Source organism: Triturus cristatus, chromosome 6 (assembly GCF_964204655.1).
Source record: "Triturus cristatus chromosome 6, aTriCri1.1, whole genome shotgun sequence".
NCBI lineage: Eukaryota > Metazoa > Chordata > Amphibia > Caudata > Salamandridae > Triturus > Triturus cristatus.
The window spans coordinates 31047166-31068345 of NC_140589.1; the positions used below are offsets into that span (position 1 = coordinate 31047166).

The 21180-nt window shown below is 43.5% G+C and overlaps 1 protein-coding gene across 1 annotated transcript in view; it reads right to left on the minus strand.

The window, feature by feature from the left end:
* Window positions 1-19822: 19822 nt before the first annotated feature.
* LOC146813687 (solute carrier family 22 member 7-like) overlaps window positions 19823-21180 on the minus strand; it is a 217197-nt gene continuing 215839 nt past the window's right edge. Inside the window, exon 10 of the mRNA XM_085610180.1 lies at window positions 19823-21044. Within this exon, the coding sequence (XP_085466306.1) occupies window positions 20969-21044 (76 nt within the window). The 3' untranslated portion in view covers window positions 19823-20968. The remainder of the gene's footprint in view (window positions 21045-21180) is intronic.

The following is a 21180-nucleotide window of genomic DNA, read 5'->3' on the forward strand; positions in this document are numbered from 1 at the left end:
TGAGTTCTGCCAGTGTACACCTCTAGAGTACTGAATACCTGCTACATTTATCTGTTAGTGTGGTCATCAGAGAAGTAATATTAAGTGCATTGCTCAAGTGATAACTATAATTATTGTACACATCACAACAGTTCTGCCTGTGTACGCCTCTAGAGTACTGAATACTTGCCGCATTTATCTCTTTAATTGGTCATCAGAGGAGTAACATAAGTGCGTTCCTCAATTAATCAGTATAATTGCTGCACACACCTCAAGAGTACTGCTCGTGAACACCTCTAGAGTACTGATTACTAGCCGCATTTATCTCTTTGTGTGGTAATCAGAGGAGTAATATTAAGTGCATTCCTCAAGTGATTGCTATAATTACTGCACACATCGTAAGAGTACTGCTAGTGTTCATCTCTAGAGTACTAAATACTAGCACACATGTATCTCTTAGTGTAATAATCAGAGGAGTAATATTAAGTGCATTCCTCAAGTGATAACTATAAAATACTACAAACATCTCATGAGTACTGCGTGTGTACACCTCTAGAGTACTGAACAGCAGCAGTTATCTCTTAGTGTGGTCATCAGACAAGTAATATTAAGTGCATTTCTCTAGTGATACATATAATTACTGCACACATCTAATGAGTACTGCCAGTGTTCACCTCTAGGGTACCGTAAACTTGTTGCATTTATCTTTTAGTTTGGTTTTCACAGGAGTAATATTAAGTGCATTCCTTAAGTGATAACTATAATTACTGCACACATCTCATGAGTACTGCCAGTGTTCACCTCTAGGGTACCGAAAACTAGTCGCATTTATCTTTTAGTGTGGTTTTCAGAGGAGTAATATTAAGTGCATTCTTCAAGTGATAACTATAATTACTGCACTAATCTCATGGGTACTGCTAGTGTACACCTCTAGAGTACCACATTCTAGCCGCATTCATCTCTTAGTGTGGTCATCAGAGGAGTAACATTAAGTGCATTCCTCAAGTGATAACTATAATTAATACACACAACTCATGAGTACTGCTTGTGTACACCTCTAGAGTACTGAACAGCAACAGTTATCTCTTAGTGTGCTCATCAGTCAAGTAATATTAAGTGCATTCCTCTAGTGATAACTATAGTTACTGCACACATCTCATGATTACTGCCAGTATACACCTCTAGAGTACTAAATACTAGCCGCATTTATCTCTTAGTGTGGTCATCAGAGGAGTGATATTAGTTGAATTCCTCAAATGATAACTATAATTAATGCACACATCTCATGAGCACTGCCAGTGTACACCTCTAAAGTACTGAATACTAGCTGCATTTATCTCCTAGTGTGGTCATCAGAATAGTAATATCAAGTGCATTGCTCAAGTGAGAACTATAATTACTGCACACATATCAATAGTACTGTTGGTGTACACCTCTAGAGTACTGAATACTAGCACACACTGTGGTAATTAGAGGAGTAATGCTAAGTGCATTCCTCAAGTGATTACTATAATTACTGCAGACATCCAGAGTACTTCTAGTGTGTATCTCTAGAGTCCTGAATATTAGCACATATATATGTGTTAGTGCAGTAATCAGAGGAGTAATAATGAGGGCATTCCTCAAATAATCACTATAATTGCTGCACACATCTTCATAGGCTTGCTCGTGTACCCCTCTAGATTACCCGAATACTAGCACATTTGTATCTTTTAGTGTGGTAATCAGAGGAATACTATTAAGTGTATTCCTCAAGTGATTACTATAATTACTGCACACATGTCAGGAGTAATGGTAGTATTCATCTCTAGAGTACTGAATACTAGCACACATGTATCTTTTAGTATAGTAATCAGAGGAGTAATATTGAGTGCATTCCTCAAATAATCACTATAATTACTGCACACATCTAAATAGTACTCCTTGTGCACACATCTAGAGTACTGAATACTAGCACACATGTAGCTCTTAGTGTGGTAATAAGGGGAGCAATATTAAGTACATTCCACAAGTGATAACTATAATTACTACACACATCTCAAGTGTACTGCTAGTGTACACCTCTAGAGTACTGAATACTATCACACATGTAGCTCTTAGTTTGGTCATCAGAGGAGTAATATTAAGTGTATTCCTTAAGTGATAACTATAATTACTGAACACATCTCAAGAGTTCTGCCAGTGTACGCCTCTAGAGCACTGAATACTAGCCGCATTTACCTCTTTGTTTGGTCATCAGAGGAGAAATAGTAGTCCATTCCAAAAGTGATATCTATAATTACAGCACACATCTCAAGAGTGCTGCTCGTGAACTGCTCTAGAGTACTGAATACTAGCCGCATTTATCTCTTAGTGTGGTCAGAAGAGGAGTAATACTAAGTGCATTCCTCTAGTTATAACTGTAATTACTGCACACATCTTATGAGTACTACCAGTGTAGACCTCTAGAGTACTAAATACTAGCTGCATTTATCTCTCAGTGTGGTCATCAGAGGAGTGATATTAAGTGCATTCCTCAAGTGATAACTAATTACTGCACACATCTCACGAGCACTGCTAGTGTTCATCTCTAGAGCACTGAATACTAGCACACATTTATCTCTTAGTGTGGTCATCAGAGGAGAAATATTAAGTGCATTCCTCAAGTGATGATTATAATTACTGCTCACATCTCATGAGTGCTGCCAGTGTACACCTCTACAGTACTGAATACTCGCCACATTTATCTTTTAGTGTGGTCATCAAAGGAGTAATATTAAGTGCATTCCTTATGTAATAACTATACTTATTGAACACATATCAATAGTACTGCTGGTGTACACCTCGAGAGTACTGAAAACGAACACAATTAATCTCTTAGTTTGGTCATCAGAGGAGTAATATGCAATGTATTTCTCAAGTGATACCTATAATTCCTGCACACTTCTCAAGAGTTCTGCCACTTTACACCTCTAAAGTACTGAATACTAGCCGCATTTATCTCCTTGCGTGGTCATCAGTGGAGTAACATAAGTGTGTTCCTCAACTAATAATTATGATTACTGCATAACCTCATGAGTGCCGCTTGTTTAACCCTCTAGAGTATTGAATACTAGCCGCATTTAGCTCTTATTGTGGTCATCAGATGAGTAATGTTAGGTTCTTTCCTAAAGTGATGACTATAATTAAGGCACACGTGCCAAGAGTACTGCTAGTGTTTATCTCTAGAGTACAGAATATTAGCACACATGTATGTCTTAGTGTAGTAATCAGAGGAGTAATATTAAGGGCATTTCTCAACTAATCACTATAATTACTGCACACACCTCATGAGTACCACTTTTGTAACCCTCTACAGTACTGAATACTAGCCACATTTATCACTAGTATTGTGCAAACATCTTAATAGTAGTGCTCGTGTACACCTCTAGAGTACTGAATACTAGCCGCATTTATCTCTTTCTGTGGTAATCAGAGGCTTATTATTAAGTGCATTCCTCAAGCGATTACTATAATTACTGCACACATCTCAAGAGTACTGCTAGTGTTCATCTCTAGAGTACTGAATACTAGCACACATGTATCTCTTAGTATAGTAATCAGAGAAGTAAAATTAAGTGCATTCCTCAAGTAATAATTATAATTACTGCACACACCTCATGAGTGCCACTTGTGTAACCCTCTACAGTACTGAATACTAGCTGCTGGAGAACGTGGAAATGTAGAAATGTTCATGATCCGCGGCGTAGTGGAGATGTTTTCATTTTCGCGCTTTAAAAATGTGTTCTCGTGCACACGTTCGACTTACTGGGATCCCTGCATTCACCGATGAGTTTTCCGATCCGTTCGCGTGCGCCACGAGATGTTGGTAGCCGGTGACACTATCCCGCGAGAGTTTGCGATCGCGAACACATCATTAGCCGCGCCATCGGACACCGCGAGATGTCTGCGATCGCGAACACGTCAATCGCTACCGCGACAGAGAGCGTGCAATCGCGAACACGTCATTTGGATGCGCCATCCGACATCCGACGGAAGTGTGGTGAAGCTCGCGATCCCGAACACGCAACATTTTCAATCTGGAGAAGAAGAATATCTCGAGCTGCATAAAACATTCTGTAAATGATGATTTGGCTGAAAAAAACTCCTCAGATAGAGATTTGTCTGTCCTTTTTTGTGCAAGGAGTCCTTTTGGGGGAGAGGGAGGAAGTGCCACAGAGTCTCCAACTTCCTGTTCCTGTCCAGCAGACTCCTCACAGTGCTTTGTCCATCTTCTGTTCATTCTACCTTTTGGATTTTGAGCTGGAAGGATCACTCTTTGTGTCTGCTTACATCATTATCATTGGATTTTGCGACTTTTGAATTTGATATTTTACAAGTAAGTTGCTGTTGTTGTTTGTTTGATTGGGGCATTGCAGTTGCTGCAACTACAATTTGGTACTTATCATTATTTTATTTTTAATTGTTGTGGGTAGCCAGTAGGCCCTGAGCTAGTCATGGGTGGGTGCATGATGAAGCAACTGTTCCTTTGGTGTGTGTTGAATTTATTTCAAACATCATTTAGGGCATGGATGGCATTGGATTGAATTGCAAAATGTGTATTTTGGGGGTTATTTCTGTTTTTGGGTGTGTGTTAAATAAATGCCTTTGGTGTGTGTGTTGTGTTGTTGTGTACCTTGCACAACTTGTATAGCCCTGTGGATTTTTGTTTTTGCATTTTATTGCATTAAAAGGCAAAGCAGTGTTGTTCAACATGCATCCTTTGCCTGGCTATTATAGGCCTTTTCTCAGTACATTGTTTTCCAGGCCTCCTGCATGTTGCTTGTGATTTGTGAGTGTCCATTTCTGGCGGGAGTTATTAGTGTGCTGCTTTTGCTATATAGGCCTGCATGTTCTTCCTTTGTGGCCTAGGGGCCGATTCACAGAACTAACTTAAGACAAAATCCTAAACTTACTACTTTTGGTATTCATAGAAGGCATTTAGTAGTAGTAGGATTTAGTCTTAAGTTTGACTTAAGACAAACTTATGACAAACTTAAGACAGACTTAAGACAGACTTAAAACAGACTTAAAACAAACTTAAGATAAACTTAAGACAGACTTAAGACAGACTTAAGATAGACTTAAGACAAACTTAAGACAAAATCCTAACTTAAGTCTGTCTTAAGTCTGTCTTACGTTTGTCTTAAGTCTGTCTTAACTCTGTCTTAATTCTGTCTTAAGTTTGTCTTAATTCTGTCTTAAATCTGTCTTAAGTCTGTCTTAAATTTGTCTTCTTTGCTTTTAGGTGCACAAAAATACAGAGAAGGAGGTGTCATCCTCATCACCCGTTGTACTGCCAGACAGAAGTCCTGCTGCGCACCACGTCACGTCTACGTGTGACCACAGACATCTCTGCAAATTGTGAACCTGAGTCCTGCTGACATCTGAAGAAGATGGGCCCAAAGAAAGGTAACAGGTCCTCCAGTACCAAGAAAGTTGTCAGTGGGAATAAGGAACAGAAAAAGGAATTGGCACTTACCAAGACTGGTGTGCCGCCCCAGGTTTTTTGGGGGAAAAAGAATTATGCCTGCAGCAGCGTTGTCTGGGGACCAAGCTGGGAGCAGCACCTCCGCATCAGCGGGCAAGCCTCACCAACCTAGGCCCAAGCCCATGAGTGTTGCAGAGGTAGCCAGTCTACTAGATAGTACACAATCAACGCAGGCGGAAACTCAGCAGATAAGTGGGCAGCAGCAGGCGCAGCAGCAGGCGCAGCAGCAGCAACCACAAGAACAGCAGCAGCCGCAAGAACAGCAGCAGCCGCAAGTACAGCAGCATCAGCAAGAACAGCATCAGCCACAAGAACAGCAGCAAGAACAGCCACAACAACAGCCCACAAAAGTAGTTGTTCCTCCTGAAGTAGGGGCATTTCAGGAAATCGAACTTCCTGCAGACAAAGTGGAGCAAGCCACTATTTCAGATCCATTGTCTTCCAGACCCCCAGCAAGGAAAAGGAGGGTTAGTCCATCATCTTCTTCTTCAAGCCCGCTTCTGATGATTGAGATGCCACATGGAAGCCACCAGCTCAGTCTGAGAGTGATGCACGCCACAAGACAAGGCTAGTGAAAAGGAAGGTTCCAGAAAGCCTTAGCGTTATGGAGGTAGATGTACAAGAGGGGGATGATGATTATGACAAGCTAGTCATCACGAACATCACTCCCAGCCCAAAGGAGATGGAAACAAATATTATTACCCTATCCAAAATGGCTGTGAGGGATGTAGCACGGATACCACCAACACAGGTAACACCCCCACGACCTCTAGCTTCCATATTTGCATTTGCAAAGGCCCGGCAGGGACCTACATCCAGCTCAAACACCACCTCAGTAGGTAGTGGTAGTGTAGCTGGACAGAGTCACATTCCAAGCCCATCCTCCAGTTCATCTGGTTTTGAAAGTGGCACATCCAGCAGCACTAGAAAGTTCTCCTCCGCAGTTTGGGACTTCTCTTCGGTTAGCAGTAAGGAGGAGAAAATTGCTATATGCTCAATTTGCAGACATGCTGTTAGGCGGGGAAAGCTTGGTACAAACTATGGTACCGGAGGCCAAACAAGTCATCTCAAAATACACCACAGTATCAATCAATCAATCAATCAATCAATCAATCAATCAGAACATTTGTAAAGCGCGCTACTTACCTGTGAGGGTCTCAAGGCGCTGAGGGTGGGGGAATGCTGCTACTGCTCGAATAGCCCGATCTTGAGGAGTCTTCTGAAGTTTAGCAGGTCCTGGGTTTGCAGTAGGAGGATGGGGAGGGTGTTCCATGTCTTGGGGGTGAGGTGGGAGAACAATCTGCTGCCAGAGGTTGCTCTTCGGATGCGAGGGACTGTGGCGAGGGCGCGGTCGGCAGAGCGGAGCTGGCAGTTTGGGTGTAGAAGCTGAGTCGTCTGTTGAGGTATGCTGGTACGGTGTTGTGGAGTGCCTTCTGTGTGTGGGTGAGGAGCTTGAAGGTGATCCTCTTGTTGACGGGGAGCCAGTGCAGGTCTTTCAGGTGGGGTGTGATGTGGCTTCTGCATGGGATGTTCAGGATCAGGCAAGCAGAGGCGTTTTGAATGTGCTGGAGTTGTTTCAGGAGTTTGGCCGAGGCTCCTGCATAGAGGTCGTTTCCGTAGTCCAACCTGCTGCTGCCGAGGGCCTGGGTGACCGTTCTTCTTGTTTCGGTGGGGATCCACCTATAGATCTTGCGGAGCATGAGGAGGGTGTTGAAGCAGGAGGACGAGACGGCGTTGGCCTGCTTTGTCATGGAGAGAGTAGAGTCGAGGATGAACCCTAGGTTGCTTGCGTGGTCGGTGGGTGTTGGAGCTCTTCCCAGTGCTGCCGGCTACCAGGAGTCATCCCAGGCTGAGGGGGTGGAGCCGAGGATGAGGACTTCCGTCTTGTCCGAGTTTAGCTTCAGTCGGCTGTTCTTCATCCACTCAGCGACGGCTTTCATTCCTTCATGGAGGTTGGTTTTGGCGGTGAGGGGTTCCTTGGTGAGGGAGAGGATCAGCTGGGTGTCATCGGCGTAGGAGATGATGTTGAGGTCATGCAGTCGGACGACGTGGGCGAGTGGTGCTATATAGATGTTGAACAATGTTGGGCTGAGGGATGAGCCCTGGGATACGCCACAGATGATCTCGGTGGCTTCGGAGCGGAAAGGGGGGAGGCGGACGCTCTGGGTTCTGCCAGAGAGGAAGGAGGTGGTCCAGTCCAGAGCCTTGTCTTCGATCCCAGTGTCGTGGAGGCGTATGTGTAGGGTGCGGTGGCAGACAGTGTTGAAGGCGGCTGACAGGTCCAGGAGGATGAGGGCCGCGGTTTCTCCATTGTCGAGCAGGGCCCTGATGTCATCGGTGGTGGAGATGAGGGCGGTTTTGGTGCTGTGGTTGATGTGGAACCGGGACTGGGATGGGTCCAGGAAGCTGTTTTCCTCGAGGTAGCGGGTCAGTTGTCTATTGACGGTCTTCTTGATGACCTTCGCCGGAAACGGGAGCAGGGAGATAGGCCGGAAGTTCTTGAGGTCCTTGGGGTCAGCCTTGGGTTTCTTGAGTAAGGTGTTGATCTCGGCGTGCTTCCAGCTCTCCAGGAAGGTCGCTGTCTTGAAGGAGCTGTGGATGGCTTTCCGAAGATGGGGTGCGATGGTGGTGATGGCTTTGTTGAAGATGTGGTGTGGGCATGGGTCTGATGGAGATCCAGAGTGGATGGTGTTCATGATTTTGATGGTGTCGTCGTCGTTGTTTAAGTTGGTCCAGGCGAGCAGGGGGTCGGTGCGGAAGGTGGCCGTGGGGATGGAGGTCTCGGTGGTTGTCGAAGCGGTCATGGCGTTGAAGCTGTCGTGGATGTCAGCGATCTTGTGATGGAAGAAGGTGGCTAGGGAGCTGCACAGATCTTGGGAAGGTGGGATGTCGTTCGTGTTGGAGCTGGGGTTGGCGAGTTCCTTCACGATGTTGAAGAGTTCTTTGCTGTTGTGTGTGTTGTTGTCTAGGCGGTCTTTGAAGGAGGCCCTTTTGGCAGATCTGATGAGGCGGTTGGTGTCTGCGGGTGGCGTTCTTGTGGGTTGTATAGCTGTCCGGTGACTGTTCACGGTGCCATTTCTTCTCTAGCTTTCGGCAGGTTTGCTTGGAGGCCTGGAGGTCTTCAGTGAACCAGCTGGCCTTCTTGCTGGTGTGTCTGTTGGAGGGTTTCTTGAATGGGGCGAGGGTGTTGGCGCAGTCATTGATACATTGTCTGAGGTTGCGGGCGGCGGTGTCGGGGTCAGTGGGGTCGGTGGGTGGGTTCCGGGCGAGGGTAGTGGTTAGCTGGTCTTCGGTGACTTTGCTCCAGCAGCGGCGGGGATCTGTTGGGTGCGGTGGTGCATGGTAGGTTTCTGGAAGGTAAAGTGGATGCAGCGATGGTCGGTCCAGTGGAGTTTGGTGGAGTGGTTGAAGGAGACATGGGAGCTGGCGGAGAAGATGGGGTCAAGTGTGTGACCAGCGAAGTGGGTAGGTGTTGTGACAAGTTGTCTGTGTCCGAGGTTGGCGAGGTTGTCGATCAGGGTGGTGGAATTGCGGTAGTTGTTGTTCTCGAGTTGGAAGTTTGGGTCACCCGAGAAGGATGTAGTCCATGGATGCAAGGGCGTGTGTGCTGACGAAGTCGGCGATGGAGTCGCTGAACTGTGGTCGGGGTCCAGGGGGTCTGTAGACGAGGGTTCCTCTGAGGGTGATGTTGGGATTGGTGTGGATCTGGAAGTCCAGGTGTTCGGCGGTGCTGAGGGTGTCATCGGTGTTGGTCGAGACTCTGAGAGTGTTCCTGTGGACGATGGCGATTCCTACTCGGTTGGTGCGGTCCCTGCGGGTGATCTTGTAGCCGTCCGGGAAGGCTATGGCAATGTCGGGTGCCGAGGAGGGGTTCAGCCAGGTCTCTGTCAGGAAGGTGGCATCTGGGGAGGTTGAGTCGAGTAGGTCCCAGAGTTCAACGGTGTGTTTGCGGGCAGAGCGGGTGTTGAGAAGGATGCATCTGAGGTGGTTGCGTTCTTCTTTCATGCTGGGTGGCTTGGCGGATCGGATGCTGGCGAAGCTGCAGTTCCAGCAGGAGAAGGGGCCTTGGGTGCGCTTCGGGGTGGCCAGGAAGCAGGTGTGTGATTGTCCGGTGTTGAGTGCGTGGAGGGTGCTGGCATTGTAGTGGCATCGGGTGTTTGCAGGGGCTAGGGGTTCTGGTGCTGGGCGCGGTCCAGGCGCGAGACGGGCTTGCCTTAGGCGCGGCCAAACAGCGGCCGCTATAAGAAGGCGAGGTGGGAGGGTGGAGCAGCTGGGAGGAGGGAGTGGACGAATGGGCGAGCGGGGGCGGGCCGCCGGGGACACAGCAGCGGGAAAAATGGTACAGGAACGGCGAGGGAACAGAAGGCAAAAGGGGCACAGGGCACAGAATACAAAGGGGAAAGGAGAAAAACAAAATAGTTAAACAATATAAAAACAGAAGCAATACAGTACAAAGCAGGGGGGCGGGGCCGCAGGGGACACAGCGGCAGGAAAAACAGGGGCAGGAATGGCGAGGGAACAGAAGGCAAAAGGGGCACTGGGCACAGAGTACAAAGGGGAAAGGAGAAAAAACTAAATAGTTAAACAATATAAAAACAGATGCAATACTGTACAAAGCACGGGGTGGGGCCGCAGGGGACGCAGCGGTGGGAAAAACAGGGGGGCAGTATCCAGTGTGACGCTCACCTACTTCGCTTTCAAAAAAGTAAAACTGAACCCATTGCTGTTGATGGGGTTAAAGAATTAGGGGAAAATATGATCACGGTGGAAGGTGAACAAGAAGGAGACAGTTCTAGCCCTGTCCCCAGCAGTGTAGTGGTACCGCCCACATCCTCAGCAGCATCTCAGTGGCACCGCAGTAAGAGTCACACTCAGAGTCAGACTGAGACACCAAGGCGACCAAGTACTGCAATGAAAAAAAGTGCGTCCTTGAGCCTAACTGGGTCCAAGGAAACAACTGCACCACAAAGGAAAAAAATACAGCCTACCATTGAGAGCATAAGTTAAAGATAGGCAGTGAGGTATATCCTGCGCAAACATATAGTGATTTAAACAGTGAAAAAGAAGGCAAAAATATCACAGGGTTTGCATCCAAGGGAACAAAACAGCCACCACCCAACGCTGTTAACTACAATTGGTAACAATTGTAAATGTACAAAAAAGGATTATAGTTCCCTGAGCAAACTGAATATATATGAAACTTCAATTACAGTTCATAGAGGTTATTTCTGAATCACAAGTTAGTGTGTTTATAGATGAAAGCCTTATCCGATCTTCATCTTCCTTTGTAGTCTCTGATTACGGCTTTGACATTGTCCTTAGGAGACCTGTTTAAACAGAAGGAGCCTTATTATCCGGACGAAAAGTAATCCAAGTCCATTTATGACTTTTATAGAACAAAAGGTTTATTTCATTAAGTCATAAAAAGAACAGCCAACACGTGTTTCGTCTATGGATGATATTCCACAAGACTTCCTCAGGGCTGTAATAAACAGATATACAGCACAATTACTAATTATGTCCCTCTCAAAATTAACAAGTTATAGGTCTCCACCTAGCAGGGAAAAAACCCGTGTTCGTGAAAGCATCAGGAAGACCAAAGAAATAAGAACCAAAGTATGACAAGAAATTTGACAATCTGGTCAAACAAGATCTACAGAGAGTGGGCAGTAAAACCTCACTTTTGAGTAACACAAGTGTTGCTTCGTCTGGCACTGTCTCTAGTGTGAGTGATGAAGTTCAGAATGAAGGAGCAACTGGGGAGAGCCCAGGTGGTTCTTTTTTACGCGAAATCCAAAGAATCAGGATGGGCAACAAAGAACCAAATATTCTACCCAGAGAGGAACGTCGAGGACTAAGAGAGGGTCCAGGGGGGGAATCAGGTCCAAGAATGAGAGAAGGTATGCACACTCGGTCATGGAACAGGGGCAAGTAGCAACCCCTATACCAAATCCAGGTATTCAAGTGATTAATTTGTCTAACTCAACCGTGTCACAGGATATGGTGTCTGTCTTGGGTAAGGGGATGGGTTTTTGCCCTACCCCTAAATGTGATATGACAAATGTCAAAATAGACTTGTATAGGTTTGTTCGCAATTTAAAATTGAAAAAGTTTTTTGGTAAAGATTCCGCTAATAAATCCAACGAACCAAACAGAATATTGAGTGTGGGCAATCAATCTATCCAAAACATTATAGACACTGTGTTACTATTATCAATCACGGAGAATGAAGAGGATCCTGTGACATTGGGTCAGGTATTGGAAGAACTAGAATACAGTACTGACACTAGTGTTGACAGTGGCCTGAAACCCAAATCTAGATGGACACCGCAACTTCCTAGTGGTAACAACATTGAAGTTTTTCATAGAATTGTTATTGGTGAGCTGAATAAATATGAGGATACTATGAGGAATAAAAACAACAGCCAATCCACCATCAATAATCTCACTAAAGGTGAACAGTTGGCTCTCAAATTGTTACGTTCTAATGATAAAATCATAATCAGAGAGGCCGATAAAGGTGGTAACATGGTTGTTATGGAAAGATCTGACTACGAGGCTGAAATAGTGAACCAACTTTCTAATGAGCTATGTTATGTTAAATTAAACACTAATCCGGTTTTTGACATAACACGATTAGTCAACTCAGAACTCACCAAATGGCATACCAAGGGTTTGCTTAATGATGACGAACTTGTCTATTTGAGGATTGTACAGCCTTCCCTTGCCTCTATACGCTCCCAAAAATCCACAAAGATGCCTCTAGACCACCAGGAAGACCCATTGTCTCTGGTATAGGAGGGCCCATGGAAAAGATATCTGAATTTGTAGATTTATTTTTGCAACCATATGTTTTGAATTTGGCCTCCTATATCAGAGATACAAAACACATTCTTAATGTGCTAATGGATCTTACTTGGGATGCCGCTATGATATTAGTAACTCTAGATGTGGTGTCTTTGTATACAAATATCCAACATAAACAGGGGTTACAGGCACTGGAATACTTTTTATACAAACGTCCAGTGGAATTATTGGAACATTCAGATATGCTGATTCATATGTCACGATTGATTTTGGAACACAATGTTTTTTTGTTTAACAATGAGTGGTACAGACAGAAGTGCGGAGTAGCAATGGGTTCAAAATTTGCGCCGTCCCTGGCATGTTTGTTTATGGGGGTGTTTGAAATGTTACACCTCTGGGGTCCCAATGGTGCCAAATGGCAGGAATTCATAATCTACTATGGCAGGTATATAGACGATTGTCTGATCGTATGGACTGGTAATGAGTCACAGTTGCAGGACTTCTTTGAATACATGAATATGAACTCATTTAACATGTCCTTCACTATGTCATCGAGTCGGGAAAAGATAGTCTTCTTAGACACTGAGCTCTTTGTGGCAGATGAAAGAATCAATAGCAGACTGTACAGAAAAAGTACCTCCTGTAACTCTACTCTATTTGCCACCAGTGCGCACCCTAAAGCCCAAGTAAACGCCATACCCTATGGTGAAATGTTCAGGGCACGGAGAAATAACAGTAGGGAGGATGATTTCCTTAGCTGTGTTAATGATATGGAACAACGATTTCTGGAAAGAGGCTATAATAAGGATATTATCATTCAAGCTAAACAAAGATCATTGAAACTCTGTAGAAAAGATACTTTGAAACAGAAAACTAAAGTTAAGGCTAATAAGACACAACACCTCAAGTTGGTAACGGATTATCATCCCAAGTCTTATAAGATCTACAATATTCTTAAAAAACACTGGCACCTACTAACCTCTGACCCCACACTAGGTGTTCACTTGAGCAGTAAACCTAGCATTGTTTACAGGAGAGGTACGACCATTCAGAATTTGATCAGTCCAAGTTATCCCAGAAGCATTAAATCTGAACATTCCTGGTTGCACAAACGAAATATAGGGTCCTTTAAATGTGGACACTGTAGCATGTGCAGGTTCTCAGTCCACAATATTAAGGAATTTGAATATAATGGTTCAGCCAAATACAAAATCTTTCAACACATAGACTGTTCAACTAAATTTGTGGTATATGCTATCCGTTGTAAGTGCCTAAAAATATACATTGGGAGCACCATTAGATGTCTTAAAGAAAGGATGTCTGAACATTTTAGAGCCCTTAAGAATGTTGACCTCAGGTATCCCCTGGCAAACCATGCAAAAGATTGCTTAAGCCAAAAAGGGAGTTCTTCCTTCTCTTTTTCTTTTCTTGGTATTGAAAACCTGTTGCCTGATAATCGTGGGGGTAACAGAGAACTCAGAGTCCGCCAGTGTGAGGCGAAATGGATTCTAAAATTACGGGCTGTTGAACTGGGGCTCAACGTGGATTCAGAGCTACAATACTTCTTGGGTTGTGAGTTGGTCCGATTGTATTACCTCAATTGTATTATTAACTTATTGGATGTGCTGTAGTTTGAAATGAAAATACGAATAGGAATGTTATGGGATTCATGTCTATTACTGACGGTTTAAGGAATTGTGTGTTATTCTGTTTTTCCAACTGTACCTATAACCAACATGACTGTCATGGCTGTTACCAATTATATAATGTGAAACGCTATTGTTACCCCGTATAGATTCTGCACTGTTTTTGAATATTCTCATTGAGTTGCCTTGGGTAAATCTTGAGCTAGTAATCTAGCATCTCTCTATATTCTTTGGCTTATCTCTCCTCCCGTCTTCCTCCTCATTACCCTCGTAATTTTAATTTACTCTTTACTATATATCTTACTATGCTTACGTTCATCATCGAACCGATATGTTTAGATTTGCACATAGCATTAGAATCGAACTTTATGTTTCTTCTTGCTTAGTACAAAATCCGGGAATCTAAATGGGTTAACGGTGACCCGTTATGGGATAGACTATTCTAAATAAATGAAACAGATAGCATAGGTTGCTATTGGTAATTTAGAGATGCGTGACTTTATCCCGTTAATTAGCGGGTTTGCTCATTTTGGACCTAATTTTGTTACTTTTTCAAATATAAAGTTGTAATACGATGGTGTTAGAGATCAGCACATTACTGATGCTGTTCTCGTAACCCATTCCAAGATGGCGCTGGTTTAGGTTATTATTGGAGAGACTGATATTTTTGTTAGTCCCTCTTTTACTTTGGAGAGCACTCGCTTTTTACAAATACATGAAAAAACATGGCGTGCTTGCAAGACGCCAATTGAGTTTGGCAAGATACGCCCTTACTCTGTGCCTCGCATTTGGAGGTAAGATATGCATTTTAGTCATTAGGTATCGATATATGCCTTTCGGTTTTAATTGTATGATGGGCTTGGATATGTTACTGTCGAGGTGTCCAATGGGTTTTCTTTCCCTTTTTATTCTAAGATGATTTACGAATATTGTCGATATTGTACCTCTCTGACTAATGCTGTTGTTGTTGCAAGTAGGACGATTAGGAATTTATTGGTTCTCATATAAAAAAATGTTTTAAGCACACACATATGCTTCTCTTTTTGTCTTAGGCAACGGAAGACTTTGGTAAAGAACTATCTTGTTGGGTTGGCTGGTACAATTGTGGCCACCCGAATTGTTATTTCCAGTTAAAGCTAATGATATTTTGGAACTAGGGTGAGTGCTCTACGGTATTCTCAACTAGATACTATGGTTCGGTTCTTTTTTGACACACGGTGTAGTTTTTAGGTTAGTTGTTTGGCGGTTTTGTAATTTTGGATGATTGCTTTTATTTATCACTGACATCAGACTTGGTGCTTTTTCTTCTTTTACCTTCTTCTGTTTTGGTTAATCGAGTGTTACTGTGGTGGCTTGGGTGTACTGATCACACTTTGGTTCTTATTTCTTTGGTCTTCCTGATGCTTTCACGAACACGGGTTTTTTCCCTGCTAGGTGGAGACCTATAACTTGTTAATTTTGAAAGGGACATAATTAGTAATTGTGCTGTATATCTGTTTATTACAGCCCTGAGGAAGTCTTGTGGAATATCATCCATAGACGAAACACGTGTTGGCTGTTCTTTTTATGACTTAATGAAATAAACCTTTTGTTCTATAAAAGTCATAAATGGACTTGGATTACTTTTCGTCCGGATAATAAGGCTCCTTCTGTTTAAACAAGTCTCCTAAGGAAAATGTCAAAGCCGTAATCAGAGACTACAAAGGAAGATGAAGATCGTATAAGGCTTTCATCTATAAACACACTAACTTGTGATTCAGAAATAACCTCTATGAACTGTAATTGAAGTTTCATATATATTCAGTTTGCTCAGGAAACTATAATCCTTTTTTACCATTGAGAGCATGCTTAGGTTGGAGGGGAAGAACCAACGCAAGCACTGAACGGCAAGGTCGTACAATGCGAAGCTGGCTAAAATGTTAGCGTTGGACCTTTTCCCTTTTTCATTTTTGGAAGGGGTGGATTTCTTTGAATTTGTGTCAGCCATCTACCCTAAATGGAAGGTTCCCAGCCGGTCCTATTTCGCCAGAGTTGCTGTTCCAGCACTACATCAGGATGTGCTGGAATTGGTTGGACAAGCTTTGCAGCAGAGTGCTGTTCACATTATCCACCTGACAACAGACATGTGGACCAGTTGCCAAGCCACTGATTACATGTGCATCAATGCACACTGGGTCTCTTTTGTGGGGATTATGGATAAGCTAACTGAAGTAGGTGCTGTTGACACAGCTGATATTATTAATGCTACTCGGAAACATGCAACTGTAGCCATGTTCGCCCTGGAGAAATCTCATACTGCTGTAAACATTTTGGAAGAGTTTTACAGCAAGGTTTTTGAATGGCTGCGCTCCAGAGGGCTTAAGATTGGTTTTGTTTCCACAGATAATGGCAGTAATGTGCGTAAGGCCATGGATCTTGGTTCCTATTTCAGGGTCCCGTGTTTGACGCACTGCATTAACATTATAGTTCAAGTCTTTCTGAAAAAGAAGCCATAGTCAGCAACTTACTGACCACCTGCCGAAGAATATGCACTCATTTCAGCCATTCTTTTAAAGCTCAGAAGCAGCTGAGGTTCTTTCAACATGACTATAGAATGCAGTCAAAGCACTCATCCAGGAGGTGGCAACACGTTGGAACTCAACTTATTGCATGGTTGACCATCTGTTTAAGCAGTACAGGCCAATCAATGAATATGTCATGCGAAGAGGGGATGCTACTGTGAAAGGCATGACCCTTCAGATGGACCAATGATGCCTAGTTAAATGCCTGACTGAGATGCTTCTTCCTTTCGAGGTCTTCACACGTGAAGTCAGCAAGGAGGACTGTACTATGGGCCAAGCTATCCCATTATTGCACATTCTAGAGCAACAGCTGAAGACGGTTTCTGAAGCGTACAAAGGTGTAGAGGAAAAAAAAGAAGCATATGAGTTGGTGGAGAGCTTATCCCGTCGCTTAGCTGACAATACAAGGGTGCAAAATAAGATTTTGTCACAAGAACCTTACATTTGTGCCACAATTCTGGATCCACGGTCCAAATCGGCACTGAAAAGTAAGAAATTAATTCCTTTTTTAGAAGTGGATGTTACCTGGTACAAAACTTGGATAGCTGAGGCAGCCAGTAATTTGGAAAATGAATGGCTGGTAATTAAAAGCCCGCTACATAAACCCACAACATGTACTGCAGCAGGGCATCCGGCGTCAAGTTCAACTTCGGAGCCCAAGGGCAGTGCGTTTGTATCAGAATACTCACCAACACTATCGACAACAGCAGGAACCAGATCATCAGCCCCAGTAAAATCATTAAAGGATTGGTATTTACAGCAAGGACTTGCTAGGTCCAAGACAAAAGAGGCTGAACAAAGTGTAGCACCCCTGAACATTGAGCGTATGGTCCAGGCCTATCTGGATGACCCAACAGAGGTGTACATTGATCAAAACCCATTGCGGTATTGGTTTGGGCAAAGGGGCCAATGGCCACTGCTCAGCAGGCTGGCGATAAATTATCTGGCTTGCCCTGTCGCAAGAGTCTCTTCTGAACCTGTTTTCAATGCTGCTGGTTCCATTGTAATAGTGGGAAGGACCAGTCTCTCGCCCAAAAATGCGGAGAGGTTAACCATGATCAAAATGAATCAGCACTTTATACCACCGAATTACACAATACATGAATCAACGCAGGAAGATGAGGACAGCGGCTCAGGTGACAGAAGTAGCGTGTTAGATGATGATTACCTACTTCTGGTTAAACCCCCAGAGTTTGAAGGTGAGCTATACTTCCCAGACAACTAGACTTCCACTTCTTACTGTTTTCCTCCCTTAATTACTTTTATTTGTGTGTCTGTCTTTCTGGTTGGAAACTTCGAATCACATCAAATCCATCACCACTGTTTTCTAGTCTTTTTTTGCCATATATGAGTTTCAGCTTTCTGCATTTCAGTCCACTCCTTCGAGTCCTGCTCCCCCATCCTCCTGAATCGCCCTAAATCTATTGCTCTCAAGCCAGATGTTTAGCATAATAGAAGAAAAAAGAAAATCTTGACTCGTTTAGTCCCTCCAAAAGAAGTGGAACATGATGATGACTACTATAGTTATCCTCCTTTCGGAGCCGAGAGAGACTGCCCATTAACTGAAGATGAGAAGGAACAGGTAATGAATGATGCCATGCATTGGATGCTGATTGAGTGATTTGTGTTGTTGTTGTTTGTTGTGCATGAAGTTAACTCATTGTGTACTATTATCTAATCTACACACTAAAAGTAACTCAAGGCAATGTTTGCTTCCCTTCTTGTTTTTTAATAACAGATTTGTACTTCTACTGCAGGCCGATCATTTTTAATATGGTAAGGGGACTCAATCTGTACAATGCACACTGAGTTGGACAACACTATGATGATTGTGCGCCAGGCCAATTTAAGAGGGCAGGAACATGCCATATCCCAAAGATACGGCTCATTCCTGCCCCTTTATTTTGATGCATGGCAGCGCTGTCCGGTGTGAAATTGTTATAAATGAGGCCCCCAATCTCACTTCGTTTCACGGAGTCCCACTTAGTCTCACTGTGTCTCAATAGCCAAGCAGCAGTAGGTGTAATACCACAAAAGTATAGAATGACAGTCTTGCTCAGTGCACATCTTGTGTTACTCACTTGGGTAAGAAACCATGGGAATCAACTGTAGCAGAGACTTTAGAGGTAACCCACGTAAGGCAGCCTGGTATAAAAGTGCTTCATTTCTACCAATTGCTTCAGGGGAAAGAGCCATTGTGACACGAGCACATGCAAAGAGGCAGAGATAGCAGTTTCTACAGCTCTGCATTTCATCTTGGTTGGTTCGGTAGTGGCGGCCACACTATGGTCTCCAGATGGCTTCTCACAAAAAGAGTCAGCCTCAGGACAGGTATAAAACACCATGGCATCTAAGTGCTGGTCCCTCATTCAGATGTTCCTCTCCACCTCTTGGGAATGTGTTGCCGTCTACATATTACAGGTAAGAACACATTTTTCTCCCATCCAAGAATCTGTCACTAACTTTTGGAGAGACAAAGATATGGCATTTTGTCCATTGCTTCAACCTTGCTTTGTTCAAGGACACTTAGACCTCAAGGTTTACAGGCTTGGATTCACAGGCACAGATTCAAAGGTACACTTACACCAAAGAGATGTGGGAGTTGGTGACAACCAAGTAGACCTTCAAGTGCACCTTTTTGTGTTTATTATTCAGCTTCAAGACAATAAGGCACCACTTACCATGAGCAGGGCTTGTTGAAAGCTCAGAAGCCATGGATGGTGATGAGAAGCAACAAATAGTACTGATTGCAGTTTGTGTTGTATCTGCCATTCTGTGACAATTGTTTCTGTTTACCCCTCTTCTGCCGGAGCTAGGAAAAGTATTTTAGGGATTCATACAGCACATTTGCAGATGGCGGATCTCCCTAAGGCATTGTAACTTTGTGGATCTAACTCAGATACTCACAACAACCAAGGTACAGCCAGAAAGGGCAGCATCTAATGGGAGGCATAACAGATATTTTCAGAGGGCAACAGTTGTGCACTATATGTAATCCACGTTCTTGATGGTACAATGACCTAATGCCATGAAAGGGTAACTACTTCCTTATACATGGCCAGATACGCATGCAGCATTTACAAAGTGCTTGAGGGCAGTGTGATATTCCAGTTATGAGAGATTGAGCATATGGCAAAAGGGTTCTCCCCATTTAGTCCCCCATGATTTTTGCTTTTGAGGACCAATTCTTTTGGACTTCTAGGGAGAAGGAAGAGGAAGAAGGGAGGATGAAGGTGGGGGAGGGAGTAGAGATCACCTGTGGTTCGTTCTAACGCTGCTTTTTTGTGACCTAATTAAAGTTAAATAGAGACCCACAGAGATGTATTTCAACGTAAATAGCTTTATTGATAATGCTGTTGTGAACAATACATAGTTTTATATTCTAATTAATGCTATTGACCATGAGTATCATTGTTAATGATTCTAATGTAATTCGTGGTCACTTCTTTTCATGTGGTGAGATGCTGACCATGCTGGCAGACTTTTATGTATAACAACACCCTTGTTATATTGTGATGTTGCATCTTGTATGGGTGGGGCATTGTGGTGATAAGCTTTACAGCTACTAGGGGTGTAACATGATACAAAGGTGTCACCAAAGGCATTTTCATCTAACTGATATCCATATTTGTAACTTAACACATTGTGTTTAGTAGTGGTTTTGCATGCTAGCGAGTTGGATTACTAACCCACAACCTGTCCACAGAGTAGGCTTTGGACTCTTCTACTTCACTACCATAAGAGAGTCAAAAGTTATAAAGGGGTACTTAATTCCCAGTAAAACCTCACATCCTTCTCAACTAATAACCCGATTTCTTACATAGCAGATATAACAATTTTCCAAGGTCAAAATGGTTTGTCTTTGCACTTAATCAGGTTCTACCAACCATCATTTGTTCCATACAAATGGAGTAGTTTCACATGCTAAGGATGTTTATATATTTGATGGGTACCCCTTACTGCAACAGAGCCAAACACTCATAAAACATGAAGCCCTTAATGGCCAGTTGCAAACCATCCTTACCTCAAGCAACTCATAGGCCTACATTTCAATCGGATGCTGAAGCCCATAATATTCGGTGCTCACATTAGCAAGACATGAGACCTAAGAATGAACTTCCCCTCTTCCCCCACATTCCCAGGTACCAAATAAAAAGTTTCCCAACCCAACCTTGAAGGGCAAAAATCATTCCAGAGTCCACACAGAGTATCCACCACTTTGTGCATCGGTCTTTCTCGTAACATGCTCATTAACTTTGTTGTGAGGTTTTTTCGCTGAATTACTTATACTTTATGCACAAATTAAAAAGATCAAATAAACAACATTTGCAGGAACAATCAGTCAATTATTCACTTAAAATTCCATTTTAGACCCACCCCCCCAAAAACAAGATAAATAGTTCAAAATCTGTGATCCGTCTGCGGTATGTTGACTTTTCCTTTGCCTCCAACAGGGCACAGCGCGTCTAAGTCATCAGACCTTCACCATCCATGCAGATGTCATTCTTTGGATTCTTCTTGGGCTGCTTTGGTTTCAATTTACTGTAGAAAAGAATTTTGTTGTAGAGATGAGGATTGAAAACCACAATGTTGTGCTTGATCCATATTTAAGTTACTGCCATTCAACATATTGTCTGTTCAGATCATCTACTAAGAAACCATGTCTCATATTTGTACA